This window comes from Suncus etruscus, chromosome 6 (assembly GCF_024139225.1).
Source record: "Suncus etruscus isolate mSunEtr1 chromosome 6, mSunEtr1.pri.cur, whole genome shotgun sequence".
Classification (NCBI taxonomy): Eukaryota; Metazoa; Chordata; class Mammalia; order Eulipotyphla; family Soricidae; genus Suncus; species Suncus etruscus.
The window spans coordinates 77,595,959-77,612,914 of NC_064853.1; the positions used below are offsets into that span (position 1 = coordinate 77,595,959).

General features: G+C 39.3%; 1 protein-coding gene across 1 annotated transcript in view; it reads left to right on the forward strand.

Annotated features, from left to right (window-relative positions):
* The window catches only part of ESF1 (ESF1 nucleolar pre-rRNA processing protein homolog), a 67,195-nt gene extending 51,079 nt beyond the window's left edge, over positions 1-16,116 (forward strand). The window contains exons 11-13 of the mRNA XM_049774377.1: positions 9,246-9,319; positions 12,002-12,148; positions 15,669-16,116. Coding sequence (XP_049630334.1) covers positions 9,246-9,319; positions 12,002-12,148; positions 15,669-15,962 — 515 coding nt within the window. The 3' untranslated portion in view covers positions 15,963-16,116. The remainder of the gene's footprint in view (positions 1-9,245; positions 9,320-12,001; positions 12,149-15,668) is intronic.
* The last annotated feature ends 840 nt before the right edge of the window (positions 16,117-16,956 follow it).

Genomic DNA, 16,956 nt, shown 5'->3' on the forward strand with positions numbered 1-16,956 from the left:
GTTTCCTCTCACATTAGTATTAGAAATTTCAACAGAAAGTAGAAGTAAAATGTGCTTGCTTTCAATAGTCTTTGGAAAAGTGTATGTAGTGAAATGGTTTCTGGGAGTAATTTTCTAGGCTTGCATTGATTTTTCTAAAGAAAAATGTACAACAAAAAGGCTAATAATTTTTTGCATAAAATTTAGGGCTCTGAGCCCCAAGTTATATTGCCATGATTGTTTATTAATTTAATTAGTAAATAATTTTGAGTTCTTACTAGATGCTATTCTGCTAGGCTAGAGACATAGCATTAATAATACAACCAAGGATAAATTCTTTATGTCTGGGGCCGGAGAGATAGCATGGACGTAAGGCATTTGCCTTGCATGCAGAAGAACGGAGGTTCAAATTTTGGCATCCCATATGGTCCCCCTAGCCTGCCAGGAGCAATTTCTGAGCATAGAGCCAGGAGTAACCCCTGAGCACTGCTGAGTATGATCCCCCTCCCAAAAAAATTTGTTATGTCTGTATTTTAAGGAAGACCTGGTAACCAGGTAAACAAAAACAATTTTATAAAATTCAGTTAGTAGGGCCAATAACACAGTAGGTAAGGCAGGGCATTTACTTTGCATGTCATTTACCCAGGTTCGATCCCTGGCATCTCATATAGTTCCAAGCCTGCCAGAAATGCTTTCTGTGTGCAGAGCCAGGAGTAGTAACCCCTGAGCACCAAGGAGTATGGCCTCCCAAAAAAATACAGTTAATGCTTTATAGAATTCAATAGGCAATGTAGAAAATATAGCTGGAAGAAGAAGAGAGATAGCTTTTTTTTTTATACAAAGGTAGGCAAGGAGAAGTTCTCTAGATGGGTACAATTTGAACTGAGACCTGTGAGGAGTCAGATGTAATGAGATAAGTTTAAGAACATTGCAGACCATAGGAAATTAGACATGAGGAAAGAAGTAGTAGACAAGAATTTGCTTGCCATGTCAAATAAATTGAGAGGCACCAATGTGAAAGAAAGCTCCAATTGACAATGAGAAGACAGACTTTTGTAGACACCTTGACAAGTAGTGATGGTTGGTTTTGACGGCATGCCAATAAGAAGGAAAATGTGGGATTCTAGGTAATAGCGAGGGTTGATTTGTTGATTTATTTGGATAAAGGAGAAATTTATCATCACTCAGATATTCTATTTGAATCTTTGAAAGAATACATTTAATAAGTTAAGGAGAAATGCATAGATTGGGGTTCAGTGTGAGGTCAGTGGGTTCATACTTTGTGTAATCACTTTGAACTATCAATATATTCAAGTAGAGGTATTAGGTTGACATTTGCACGAAAGTTTGAAAGAGCATTTGAGAAATCAGATTGTAAATATTAACTTAAGAATCAGTAGCAATTAGAGCTTCAAATTATTATTGAATCTAGATAGAAAGCATTTGGTAAGAGATGAGTGAAGGATTGGGGTTTGAGACAGTAATGCCTAGATATAACTCAGTTATTTTGTGTTGTTTGGGTTTTTTTAACTAAAGCAAAATAGATTTTGTTTGTTTGTTTTATTTATTTTTTTTGTTTCGTTTTGTTTTTGGGCCACACCCGGCGATGCTCTGGGTGACTCCTGGCTGTCTGCTCAGAAATAGCTCCTGGCAGGCACAGGGGACCATATGGGACACCTGGATTCGAACCAAACACCTTTGGTCCTGGATCCGCTGCTTGCAAGGCAAACACCACTGTGCTATCTCTCCGGGTCGTTTTATTTATTTTTTTAAAGGCCACACTTGGTTAAGCTCAGGGATTACTCCTGGCTCTGTGCTCATGAATTATTCCTGGAGGTGCTTAGGAATCATGAGATGCTGGGGATCAAAGCCAGGTCAACTATGTACAAGTCAAATGCCCCTGAAGCAAGATAGTTTTTATTCAGAAAGATATGAGGGGAAAGAGAAAAGAATTTAAGAGGTCACCATGACCCCTTCAGCTTGGAAAACCATGCAAGCAAAGGTAAATAGACAAGCAAGTGTGACCCGTGTTCAGGGGAGAACAAGGGTTCTACCACTGAGTTATGTGTCCTCTCCTAAGGTTTTTGTTTTCGAAGAAAACATGTCATTGAGGACTTACAATGTGTTCTTTGTTTTGACCATCTTAGATATTTAATAAATATAAAATTGTGATAATATAGTACACATTTTATTTACTTATCCAGTTTGTTTTACAATTAGCAAGTGCTTTTCTTTTTTTTTTTTTTTTTTTTTTTTTTGGTTTTTTGGTTTTTTGGGTCACACCCGGCATTGCTCAGGGGTTACTCCTGGCTGTCTGCTCAGAAATAGCTCCTGGCAGGCACGGGGGACCACATGGGACACCGGGATTCGAACCAACCACCTTTGGTCCTGGATCGGCCGTTTGCAAGGCAAACGCTGCTGTGCTATCTCTCTGTGCTATCTCTCCGGGCCCCAGCAAGTGCTTTTCTATATATTTTGTCCCTAATCCAAACTATAGATCAGCTTATAGGTAAGTAAACTAAAGCTCAGAAAGCCTAGTTGAATTGCACAGAAGTGGTAGGTGAAGCCTTATGGGCTCCTTTTTCAAGAAGGAAATTTGGCAAGAATAACTACAAGCACATTATAAAAAAATCCAAAGACAGAGCTAGGATTCTTATATACAAGGTCTGGACATGAGGAGTTGTTGGATTTCCAAGTAGAAACAATATTCAGGTCCAAAGATAGGATTCAGAGTCTTCTCTTTTTTGGTTTTTGGGTCATACCCGGCAGCGCTCAGGGGCTACTCCTGGCTCTACGCTCAGAAATTGCCCCCCAGCAGGCTCAGGGGACCATATGGGATGCCGAAATTCAAACCACCGTCCTTCTGCATGCAAGGCATATGCCTTACCTCCATGCTATCTCCTGCCCCAAGAGTCATCTTAAGGGGCCGGCAAGGTGGCGCTAGAGATAAGGTGTCTGCCTTGCAAGCGCTAGCCAAGGAAGGAAGGACCGCAGCTCGATTTCCCCCACCCCCACCCCGAGTCCCATATGGTCCCCCCAGACAGGGGCAATTTCTGAGCGCTTAACCAGGAGTAACCCCTGAGCATCAAATGGGTGTGGCCCGAAAAAAGCAAAAAAAAAAAAAAGAGTCATCTTAAGTATAGGAGCTTACTGCAAAGTAAGTACATCTCTCGGGGCCGGAGAGATAGCATGGAGGTAAGGCGTTTACCTTTCATGCAGGTCATCGGTTCGAATCCTGGTGTTCCATATGGTCCCCCGTGCATGCCAGGAGCAATTTCTGAGCACGGAGCCAGGAAAAACCCCTGAGCACTGCCGGGTGTGACCCAAAAACCACCAAAAAAAAAAAAAAAAAAAGGAAGTACATCTTTCTAGGAGGTCTACCCCTCTCCTCTGTGCTGTACTTGGGACTGTCTTCCCACCACTGACAGTGCCATTAGAGTTGAGATATTGTGTGTCTGAAGCACTGCTTTCAACAACTTTGCCAATCAGCTCTTAGGTGTTTTGGGGGTTATTTTGATTTTAGTTTTTCAGGGCCACGTTGATAGTACAATGGGTAGTATATTTGTGTTGCATGAGGTTGATCTGGGTTCACTTTCCATATATCCAAAACTGCCAGTAGTCATTCCTGAACTCAGGCCAAGAGTAAACCCTGAGCACTGCCTGGTATAGCCCAAAAACAAAACAAAAAAAAAACCAACAAATAAAATAGTTTTTCTTTATAAGTATACAGAAATGTGTATATGTTCTATGGTTAGTATATTAATGTATTTGAATAAAATAAAATCAGTGCTACAAAAAACTGCTTCATCAGGAAATAGCCAGTCAAGTTCATAAGTTTTTATCACTATAAGTAATGAAAGCTTGTACTTGCTTTCTAGATACTTCTTTCATAGACCAATTTTTTGTCACATGTTCTTTCCAGAGATTTATTTTGTGCTTATGGCCTTCACTAAGGATCATTTAGATTCCTGTTTGAAACTGTAGTATTCTAACAGATGATGTTGAATCTGTTAGTATTCAACTTATTAGAATTAATCCATATGTCCTTTTGCAACAGTCCCAGGAGGTGTGGTTTTGACTTGTGAAAAAATTCACTGAAAAATAAAGATAGCATTTCAGAAGTGACATTTTTATTGTCCTAGTACTCATCATGCTAAATGGGACATCATTTTTAGCCTTCTCATTCTTGGACATTTTTTCCCCTTCCCTTCAAGTTTATTTTTATGACCTTTAATCAGGTTGTTATGAATTCCAGAGCAGTTTGTTGTGGGCTCTTTGAAATCATTTCTTACAGCTGCATCTGAAGATCTTTATCTCCTTTATATACTAATCATATACAGTCTTCAGGGTTTTTTTTTTTTCACTCACCACAGAATAATTTTCTGAGTGTGTCACTTGTCCATGCACTTCAAAGGGGAAAGTAGAGTAGCAGAGGTCAGCATAATGTGTGAGGACCATGCCCTAGTGAAGTGGATCTTTGTGCGTCTATGCATACTTGTGTACATAGACTTTTAAAGTTTCATTCTTTATAACATTCTATGGGTGAAAACAGAGATATGAACATTAAATATATTTTGTGCTTTGGGAAGGGCTGCAAACAGTATTTTTCTTGGTAGCAAAGAGGGTGACCCTTTCTACACTTTTTACTGTATATATCTGGATATGTTTTATTTTGAGTTTTTCTTTATTGGGGGGGGGGGGCCACACCTGGCAATGTGCTCAGATGTTATTTCTATCTCTGTTGTAAGGAGTCACTCCTAGAAGTGCTCAGGGACCTTATGGGATGCAGGGGATCAAGCCCAGGTCAGTTACATGTAAGGCAAGTTCCTTACTTACTGTACTGTTATTCCAGTTTGTTTTATAGAGTTTTGTTTTTGTGGTGCTCAGGATCAAACCTATGATCTCACTTGCCAATCAAGTGCTTTGCCCCTGAGAAACAAGCTCCTGCATACAGAGATTTTGTTTGTTTGTAATTTTAAGGTTCTCCATGGCTACTTCCTACAATACTTAACCAGGCCAGTTATTTAAAATGCTATGATGTCGGGGGAATAAATGCCAAGGGCCAAGGATGTAGTGCTCTGTCTGCCTTGTGTGTGCTGTGAATGAGTCACCCTGGAGATACCCACGGCCTCCTATTAGCATAGGAGTTCTATGTTCTATGAGAACAGACAGTTCTCAGGAGGTCTTTTGGTCCTGGGACTCAAACCCATGTTGGCACTTAACTAGGCATACACCTAAACAGCAGTGTTCTGAGTCTTAGAGGAGATTGGATTTTTTGTGTGTATGTTTTTTTTTTAATTAATATCTTTATTTAAGCACAAAGATTCCATGATTACAAACATGTTTGTACTTGTGTTTTAGTTATTAAAAAAAGAACACTCCCCCCTTCACCAGTGCAACATTCCCACCACAAGTATCCTCCATCTCCATCCTCCCTCACCCCTTGCCTGTATTCAAGCAGACGGGCATTCTATTTCTAGAGAACAGTTCTAAGAGATTTAGATTACTCAGGATGAACAGATGTGTTTAGAATATGATTTCTTTTTTTCTTCTAAGAAAATATATCTTCTGTTTGAAACAAGAGAGTATACCCTGTTATTTCTCATATTCATTGTCCTCGACTTTGTGAAGTGAGGCTTTTTTTCCCCACCCTGCTAGACTGAAGCATTATAGACTTTTTAATCTTTTAAATTAATTCATATGAACATTATGGTTGCAAAGTTATTCATAACACTGTTTTTCACATTTCCAAAGTTGTTTATGATTGAGTTTCAGTCATACAATGTAAACACCCTTCGCCAGTGCACATTTCCCACCACCAATATCCTCAGTTTCCCACCTATCCTTTCTGCCTCCTTTGGGACAGATTTCTCTCTTTCTCTTTTTCTCTCTCCTATCACTTCTCTCTCCTCTCTCTTTTCATTTTAGATACTGATGTGTAATATTGCTAAAGGGGTATCATGCCTATCACTTTATCTCCTTTCAGCAACCAGTTCTTGTCAGAGTGATTATTTCCAACTATCATTGTTATAGTGGTCCTTACTCTACCCTAACTGTGTTGCTCCACTCTTTGTGGCAAGCTTCCTACCATGAACTGGTCTTCCTGGCCCTCGTGTCTATTTCTTTAACATATTATTACCATACTATCTTATTTTTTTATATTTCAGAAATGAGAATGCAATCATTTTATGTCTATATCCTAACTAATTTGACTCAGTATAATATTCCCCATATCCATCTGTATATAAGCAAATTTTCTGACTTTATTTTTCTTAATAGTCACATAATATTTCATTGTGTAGATGTACCAGGATGTCTTTAGCTATTCATCTGTTCTTGGACACTTGGGTTGTTTACAAATTCTGGATATTACACATACATACTATTTTTTCCTTCCTGAGCCAGGAAATGAGCCCAGTGCCCATAGGGAAGGTATTCACCTCTGAGTCTTATCCACTAACCAATTCTTTCTTTTTTTTTTCAGTTTTATAATTTTTTATTATGAATTATGAGAACAAAAGATGCAAAGAAAGAGGATAAGGTAAAGTTACAGTGGAAGGACAATCACCCATAACATAATTATCAGAAGAAGTCCCCTTGCTGATATCTTAACTTTGAACTTTCACCAAAGAAAGTTAAGATAAATAAAACAGAATCCATGTGCAATTACTTTGTCCCTCAAGTCCCCAGATTGTAGCACATTATAATATTTCTTAACAGCACACAAGGCAATCTAAAGCCATCAAACTTACGTAACTCCTTAAACATTAGAGGCATAGTATTTTTTACATTTCCATGTACATGCATATTAGCTTAAGTTAACCTCAAATTTTAAGTGGGTGCGTTTTAAGGATTAGAGTCAAAGGAGCACAGTAAAAACGGTGTTAGAGTGGCAATTGTTGTTTGCATAGGACCACCAAAATATGAGAGGCATGGAAAGGAATAACCTTGGCCTAAATACAAAGAGATCCTACCCCTGAAGTTTCCTGGCATAAGACCAGCTCTAGGCCTCAGGAAAGTTATCGTTCGCTCCAAGACATTGTCCGTAGCACCAACACACTTTTCACACAGTCTCTGTTGTCGGTCTCATGTTTCTGTATTAAAGATTCTGGAATCTGCATGTCCTATATTGAAGTCATGATGTGGAGTGCCTTCTCGTTTCACCTCACCATGAAAGGGCAATGCAGGAAGCCCTTTCCTGTAAGCAGGTTGTTGTTGTTAAGTCTTCTCAGTGTTAAGGGAAGTCTCTTTTGAGCAGGACGATGTCTGAGCAGTGGTAGGGTCTTCCGTGGTAGAGGATTGCTTCCAGGTGATGTAATAGACAAACCTCACAATTAAGGGGCAATACAGCAAGCCCTGTCCAGTAAGCAGGTCATTGTTCTTGTTGTCTTCTCAGTGTTAAGGGATGTCTCTTTTGAGTAGATCGATGTCAGAGCAGCTGTAGGGTCGTCCCTGGTACAGGAATGCCTCCGGGTGATGTTATATACAACCTTGGATGTTTTGTAAATGTCTTCTGTAGATCAAGGGGTAAATGGAGAATGCCCATTCTTCTGAGGCCTGTGCCAGGTCTTTATGTCAATGTTCAGGGTGTAAGGTCTAATTGCACTACAAGATTTGTGTGTTCCCATTTCTATTATATAAGAACTTATTGGTATGTATGGTATTTTCCCATGTTAGTGTGCCTACGCAAACAAGTAATAAAGCCACGTGGTGCTATCAGATATATGGGGGCATAAGAACATTTTCAACAAGACCCATGACTTGGTTCAAACATAAGTATTAAACTGAGGGATTCTTTCAAACCAAATTCCATATTGAGCAGTTCACAAAGAGAAGATAAAAAACATGGGGGGGGGGGGATCATCACTGTATAAGAAAGTATTTAGCAAAAGTTATAGCCGTCAAAGAAAACACCCATAAAATGTTGAAAAGATATGCGTCATTTTTATGCCTTTTAAAATAGTTGGGTGGGTGTTAACTCTAGGGCACCACTTTGGTCTGTGAATTAGGACTCAACAGTACTTAAGTTAGAAAGGGTAAAAAAGGAGTAATGATGATAGGAGATAAAGAAGTTAAAGAGAAATATGAACTTATGAAGGGGTATGCAAAAGGGCAGAGTACAAAATGGACATTCTGCATACATAAAAACATAATGATAGTGAGTACTATTAATGTTTCTTGTGAGAGTACTATTAATGTTTCTTGTGAGAGTACTATTAATGTTTCTTGTGCGCGCGGGGCCCCCGTGCGATTTTGAGAATGTAGACTAGACAGAGATTACCAGTGCCAGCCAAACCTCCTCCTGCTAGACTCCCGGCTCCCAGGAAGGAGAGATCCTTCAAGAAACTGGGAGACCAGAAGCTCAGAGCCCCACTCAGACCCTCCCTAAGGAGCCGCATGGATAGTGGGGGAAGGCCTAGGGTACCTTCAAGCTCCACCAAGGGACCCAACTCACTGGCTTGCCCAGGCGTGTGGCCCGGGGAAGCCCTGGAGATCTGGGGAAGCCCTGGAGATCTGGAGCAAGGCGGCAGAGGGGTGCTGGGGTTACCCAAGTCCCGCACCCCCCCTAGGCCTGGCCAAGCAGGCCTCCGGCATGGCGTGGGCTTGCCAAACCTCCTCCTGCTAGACTCCCGGCTCCCAGGAAGGAGAGATCCTTCAAGAAGCTGGGAGACCAGAGGTTCAGAGCCCCACCCAGACCCTCCCTAAGGAGCCGCATGGATAGTGGGGGAAGGCCTAGGGTACCTTCAAGCTCCACCAAGGGACCCAACTCACCGGCTTGCCCAGGCGTTTGGCCCGGGGAAGCCCTGGAGATCTGGAGCAAGGCGGCAGAGGGGTGCTGGGGTTACCCAAGTCCCGCACCCCCCCTAAGCCTGGCCAAGCAGGCCTCCGGCATGGCGTGGGCTTGCCAAACCTCCTCCTGCTAGACTCCCGGCTCCCAGGAAGGACCAATTCTTTCTTTTCTTTTAATGACGTATTATGCAAATATTTTATTACATATTAAGCCATATTTCTGCCTTCATTGTTTATTACAGTATATATCTTGGCTGTTTTTATTTTCTATAGTTTTATTTTATATATTTTATTTCTCATCAAATTTATATTTTCATCTTTATTAAGAATTCCTTAAGTAGAATTTTGTTGAATATATATTTTTTCATGAGTGAATATTGAATTTTATCAAACATTTATTGTATGTTGATTGAAATGACCTTTTTCTTTTTTCTGTGTAAGTTTTGACCTTCCTCTGCCATTTTTTTTCTACCCAGGTATAAAGAAAAAATCCTCAAAATCTGGAAAAGATAGCACCTATTCTTTAGAAGAAGCAGAAGAAAGACAAAAGGTAAAGCATAATCCTTGTTACATGCTTTTCAGACAATCACTGGTGGATACAGTGTTAATGAAGTTGTCCTGTGGATTTTATTACCCCTGATTTCTTTATTGGCTTTGGGTTCTCCCAAAGAGAAGAGCTCAGGGTCTTCTCCGGACATGGCTTGACAGTCACTCCTACCTGTACTTGAGGGACCATGTGATGACCCAGGGTTCCCATATTCTAAGCTTGTCCTCAGCCCTGTTGAGCCCACATACAACCTCTATCTGTCTCATATTGCCCCAATGTTTAAAAAAAAAAGTAAGAAGAAAACATGGTAATGTATAAGTTATGAAACATATTAATATTTTAGCAGTATAGCTTTTATCATCTTTTTACCAAAATCTCCAACTAATATAAAGCTAAAATTTACCTCAAACTCAAGACATCCTTTGAGATTAAGAGGAAAATATGTCATTATTTCAAACTTCCTATAATTAAGACTGAAAATATGACTATTAATAGCACAAAATAGTATTCGCATATGTTTTAATTCAGTGAAAATATTTTCTGTAATACAGACTTAACTTTTGTGGCTTGTATGCGAATTTCTCTTTATTATTACAAAGTTTTTTTTTTTTTTTTTTTTTTTTGGTTTTTTGGGCCACACCCGTTTGACGCTCAGGGGTTACTCCTGGCTATATGCTCAGAAATTGCCCCTGGCTTGGGGGGACCATATGGGACGCCGGGGGATCGAACCGCGGTCCTTCCTTGGCTAGCACTTGCAAGGCAGACACCTTACCTCCAGCGCCACCTACCCGGCCCCTATTATTACAAAGTTTTAAATTAACAATATTAAATATTTTTCTTGGAAGTACAAGGAGCTTTTTGCTTCATTGAGTGCAAAGACGTTACAAGAATAACATTGTGAGGCTGGAGAGATAGCATGGAGGTAAGGCGTTTGCCTTTCATGCAGGAGGTCATCGGTTCGAATCCCGGCGTCCCATATGGTCCCCCGTGCCTGCCAGGAGCAATTTCTGAGCCTGGAGCCAGGAATAACCCCTGAGCACTGCCGGGTGTGACCCAAAAACCAAAAAAAAAAAAAAAAGAATAACATTGTATATTTGCTGACCCACATTTAGAGCCAGAAGCTTCTCTGATTGCCCCTCACTTACAGACAAGCCAGTTGGTCACTTAAATCCTCACCTGAAGAATGTTTTTCTCCTCTGATTGTGTTTATTTATAGTTTAAGAGCACCAAAAAAAAAAAAAAAAATCTTCCTTTTGTTACACTGGTGAAGGGGGGTGTTCTTTTCTATAACTGAAACCCAACTACAAACATTATAATCATGGTGCTTAAATAAATATATTATTAAAGGAAAAAAAAAATCTTCCTTTCATGAAAAAGTTACTTTAGAAAGAAGACAGGGGCCAGTAAGGTGACTCAGCATCAAGCACCTTATTTGCATCCATGAGACCTAGGATTTGATCCCCAGCCCTACAAAACAAATGTGCAATATGAATTAAAGGACATGAACCTAAGCGCGGCATATAATAGCAAAAATGTGAAAATATTAATGCCCTTCAGCCAAAGACTGACTGCGAAAATTATGTACATAGGTATTTATTTGATTCTTAAGGGTTTTGCATTATATAGCTCATGATCGAAAAAGAACTAGCTGCGAAATACTCATTACTTTAGAGTCAGAAGCAAATACTGAGATTCTCCCAGCAAAGATAAAAGCCAATATTGAAAGAAAAAAATTCTCATGGTTAAAATTCATACTTTATATCTCAAAAATACTGCCCTTGTGGCCAGAGAAAGAACTCAGTGGTGTGGCCCCCAAGCACTTGAGGGGCATTCTCCAAGAATCAACATAGGAAAGGTCCCAGACTACCTCTGGGGTTATGGGTCCTGCACCAGAGTTGTATTTTTCACTGCTTTTTAAAAAGCCATAGTGAAAATGTAGGATTTCTGTTTACAAGACTTAGAAAGTCTTCCTCAGCCTGAACTAACTGCCCCAAGCAAAATGAGGTCTCATTTTTTTCCCAATTTTTTTGTATAGCAATAATGGTCTTTAATTTTCAGAAATAAATGTTTTGCACTAATCTTCTCATGTTAACTATTCTTTATAAGTCTGTAAAACCTAGTACATGACTGTAATTTGAGAGCTCTACTTTAATGTCCTAAGCAATAAAGAATTATATATATAAAATAAGAGAAATCTTTAAGTCTCCCTTAAATTAAGAGAAGACACACAAAGGGCATGTGTTGCATTTTATTTATGCCAAAAAATAATACAAATCTGTTGATAAGGTATATATTCCATTAATTGAATGCATGACCTACCTTTTCCAAACTATTTTTTCCAAAATATTTTAAAAATCTTTTTGTTGCTAATGCCAATAATGGATTAAATTGTACTGTACAAAGATCAGTTGTGCTAACTTGTATCAAACAAATACATAAAAGATTATTACAATTTTCTTTCACTGGACCAATATAACCTCTCTTCTGCCCATAATGATGTTGCTTCTGATGTTTTAGTTTATTCCTGCACAAGGACCTCTGGGTTCATGGGTTTTCAGGGGCCCATGATCAAGTTATTCTGTGGCATTAGTGTCTTAATTCTTCCTTAAAGAGACTATCTGTCCCTTGCTCCCGCTTGGGGAAAAAATGGCTTCTGTTATCCGTTGAAACTTTTTCTCTTCACAGGCTGAAATGGCTTTGCTGGTGATGGATGAGGAGGAGGAGAATAAGAAACACTTCAATTATAACAAAATCGTTGAGCACCAGAACCTTAGCAAAAAGAAGAAAAAACAGCTCATTAAGAAGAAGGAACTCATAGAGGATGACTTTGAGGTAATCAGGGATCGAAGTCATTAGACTTTTTATTGTTGCTTTGTGTTTTGGATTTGGACCCACACCTAACCTGTCAGTTCTCAGGGGTCACTCCTAGCTGTATCCAGAAATCAGTTCTGGCAGGACTCGGGACCATATGGGTTACCAGGATCAAACCCCAGTGAACTGCGTGTAGGCAAGCACCTTACCCACTGTGCTGTCTCCTTGGATTTAGATTCTTTTTTCTTTTTTTTCTTTTTTTTTTTTCGGTTTTTTGGGCCACACCCAGCGGCGCTCAGGTGTTATCCTGGCTCTGGGCTCAGAAATCGCTCCTGGCAGGCTCTGGGGACCATATGGGATGCCAGGACTCAAATCCAGGTCATTCTTTGCTAGGCCACGTGCAAGGCAAATGCCCTACTGCTGTGCTATCTCTCTAGCCCCATGGATTTAGATTCTTTTTTTTTTTTTTAACTTTTTTTTTTTTTAAACTTTTTTTTTGGTTTTTGGGCCACACCCGGTAATGCACAGGGGTTACTCCTGGCTATGTGCTCAGAAGTTGCTCCTGGCTTGGGGGACCACATGGGATGCCAGGGGATCGAACTGCGGTCCGTCCAAGGCTAGCGCAGGCAAGGCAGGCACCTTACCTTTAGCGCCACCGCCCGGACCCGGATTTAGATTCTTAAAGCTAACGTTGAACCTAAAGGCATCTTTGGAGATTAAAATTGTATAATAAGAACAGTGAGTTTAGGGGTCAAGAAACCATTCAAGTGGTGGAATGCAGCATTGCATATTGGGGTCCACAATTTGATTACTGGCATTATGTGAACCCTGAGCACCACCAGGCATAGTTCTTGTATCAACACCCAACATGACCACCACCACGTTTTAGCTCCACTCACTAGTGGCCCCACAACAACAACAACAAAAGGAAATTTAACATAGTTTACGTTAGCCTTGAAATATCTTAGGAAGAGAGTTTAAGGTAAAATAAAGCTACCATATTTTTAGTCCAACACAACAAAAAAAATCACATAATAGATTTAGTCCAGTTGATTCCCTTGATGGATTTCCTTGAGAACTAAATGAAGTGGTTGTCTTGCATTTTGGTACCATGTGGCATCAAAAATACTTAGCTTTTATTATTAGAATTGCATGCATTGTAATGTTCACATCAGGAAAGAGATGATTCCATTCAGCTGAGAAATGACAGGTTTATGTCATATTGTGTTTTGTGGTCAATGAGGTAGATTGCTTTTTAGTTACTATATATTTTACACACTTTTTCCTGTTTTTCTCTCTTTTTGCTAAGTACATATTCCTAATGGCCACACAATCCCAATGCAAGAATAATTCTAGTGAACCACAGATAAGTGAGACTATTCTGTCCCTGTCTCTCTCCCTCTGACTCATTTCACTCAGTATAATAGTCTTCATGTCCATCAACAGATAGGCAAATCTCATGACTTCATTTTTTACTAACAGCTGCATTGTGTAGATAGACCACTGTTTCTTTAAGTACTCATCTGTTATCAGGTACTTGGGTTGTTTCCAGATTCTGGCTATTTGTAAATAGCACTTCAATGAACATAGGAGTACTTGCAATGTATCTTTAACTTATACATATAAGAGATCATTCTGTATCTATCCCTTTCTGGCTTTATTTAGCGTGATATGTAGTTCTAGCAAAGTTGCTCAAATTACATGATTTTCTTTAATAGAGATGCATAATATTCAGTTGTATATATGTACCATACCCAGTGATGGTCAGGGTTCATTCCTGATGCAGCACTCAGGGATCACTTCTGGCTGTAATGGGGCACCATTAAGTGGTGTCAGGATTTGAACCCACTTGAACCACATGCAAGGCAAGCGTCTGCCTGCTGTACTGTCAATTAGGCCCCAATGGACTAAAACTTCTTGACCCATTTATCTACAGTTGGTCATTTGGGCTATTTCCATATGTTGGTACTGAACTTAAGTATGACAATGAAATAGGTGTGTATATTACAATTAGTATTTTTGTGTTTTGGCAGTAGATGACTAAAAAAAAGAATTACTGGGTTTTATAGGAATTCTATTCCTTATTGAAATCTCTATATTCCTATCTCTAAAGACTGAACTACATGATGTTCCTATTAATAGTGGATGAAAATTCATTTCTCACCACAGCCTGTTATCACTGTTGTGTTTCCAGTGTTAAGTGCTATTCTCACTGGCATGAAATATCTCAATGTTTAAAATTTTTGTGTATGTTCAAATCTCTATATTGTATGAACTGTCTTCACATTATTTAGATCATGCAGGAAAAGTCATAAGACATTTCTCGTGAGTCTAATGTGGTATCACATCAGTTCTATATATATATATTATATATATATAATATATATATCAAAGGAATGCCTAAGTTCCTGTCCAGATGGACTCATTTTCCCATGGGAATGCTGAATGACAGTCATGTTCTCTTCAATGCAGAACAACAGCGCTATTTTGGGAGAATAGGAGAGTGCAACACACCTAATGGTATTGAGGGGCTCTTTCTGACTGTGCTCAGGAGTGACCTCAAGCAGTGCAGGAGACTATATATGGTGTTGGAAGTTCAAGGCAAGCCTCAGCCTCTGTACCATTACCTCTGGCCCACTATGTTTTTTATAAAAAATATGAATGCAGGACATGTTTCTGACCAAATCTTCATCTCAGAGATGCTATCTTTCTTGTAGTGATACTTAAATCTTTTTATCTATGAGTCACCCTCAGTAGTTGCTAATTCTGGTTAAGATCTTGTAATTGTGTCACACATGCACAGTAACAATACACTAAAAATACTGCGGCCAGAGCAATAGCACAACGGTAGGGCATTTGCCTTGCACACGGCTGATCCAAGACAGACCTGGGTTCAATCTCTGGAGTCCCATATGGTCCCCCAAAGCCAGGAGCCATTTTTGAGCGTATAGCCAGGAATAATCCCACAGTGTTACCGGGTATGGCCCAACACCCCCCCAAATAAATAAATAATACATAAAACTAGCCAGAGGGGCTGGAGAGATAGCATGGAAGTAGGGCTTTTCCTTGCATGCAGAAGGACAGTAGTTCGAATCCCCGCATCCCATATGGTCCCCTGAGCCTGCCAGGAGTGATTTCTGAGTTACTCTAGCCAGGAGGAACTCCTGAGCACTGCCAGGTGTGACCCAAAAACAAACAAACATAACTCTAACCAGAGATACTCCTACTGTCTTAACCATCCTTATTGTAAATAGCATGTGGAAGTCTGCCTCAGGGAACAACAGCTATAGTCAGATTAGCAGTCATTGTATCTGTCCTACCTCACTTATTACAGAGCAACAAGTTCTCTTTTGATAAGTTGTTCCTTTGTACTCTACACCTGTGATAATTGAAGATGTTTGGGAAAACAGTTTTCAACTAAAACAATGCAAAATGCAAGATTGTACTTTATATAACTCACAATTTACTGGTTGAATTATGGCCGATTTCTGGGCTTTTGATTTGCTGATTTCATTGTTTGTCTTTTTCTTTTCATTTGTAGGTAGATGTTAAGGACACCCGCTTCCAGTCATTGTATACTTCCCACTTGTTTAATTTGGATCCTTCAGATCCTAATTTCAAGAAAACAAAAGCTATGGAACAAATCCTCAAGGAGAAAGCCCGGCAGAGAGAGCAAAAAGACCAAGAACTTCAGCAGGCAATAAAGAAAAAAGAGAAGGAAATTCAAAAAGAGTCACAGAAAAGATCTATTGATCCTGCCTTGTCAATGTTAATTAAATCTGTAAAAAACAAAACAGAGCAGTTTCAAGCAAGAAAAAAGCAAAAAGTCAAATAGCTGTATGTGTGTCTTTTGGGACTAAGGATATTAGTTCCTAATGTATACAGAAACAGGAATGGTTGAAGAAGTATTTATTTAGAGTAAAGAATAAGAATAAACTCTTACTCTGGCCTTTGTAAAAATGTCTCTATAACAGTTGAATGAAATTGTGTTATGATTGACAGACTTCTATTTTATATTTCAACAATTTAATCATTATTCGTCACTTGAATTATAGAATTTATCAAATTTTTATTATATATGAAGTTCAGTTCTTCACATTAGAATATTACTAATGTTAGCTTAAGATATAAAGCAGTGCCTCTTCAAAAGTCTAACTAAAGAGTCTGTCTAAAGAATAATAGAATAATTTGGAAATATATGTACAGTGTATTAATTTCTCAGGAAGGAGACAAATTTAGATTTCTGTTTAAATGATTTATTTTTTTGTAGCCATAACTGATAGAAGCCAATAATTTTCTTTGTTGTTTGGCCATGTTTATTACAGTTTGTTTTTTAAATTATTTACAAATAAAGGTGAAATATTTTTAATGTTGCATTTATTCATTATTCTTAGATATAGGTCAGTTTGATTTATTTTCTCAGATTTTTGGGAAATACCTGTAAGACTAATATTTTTTTAAAAAATATTTGGGCGGGGCCGGGCGGTGGCGCTGGAGGTAAGGTGCCTGCCTTGCCTGCGCTAGCCTAGGACGGACCGCGGTTCGATCCCCCGGCGTCCCATATGGTCTCCCAAGAAACCAGGAGCAACTTCTGAGCGCACAGCCAGGAGTAACCCCTGAGCGTCACAGGGTGTGGCCCAAAAACCAAAAAAAAAAAAAAAAATTTGGGCACTGTGTTTGACAATAGGATTTTAGGCATCCTCCAATCCCACCACCTATGTCTACATATTCCACCAGTAACCCCAGCTTCCCTCCCAACTCTACAACCTGTATCCTTGACTGACACATTTGTAAATTTAATTATTGTATTTTGGGTTCCATGTGCATAG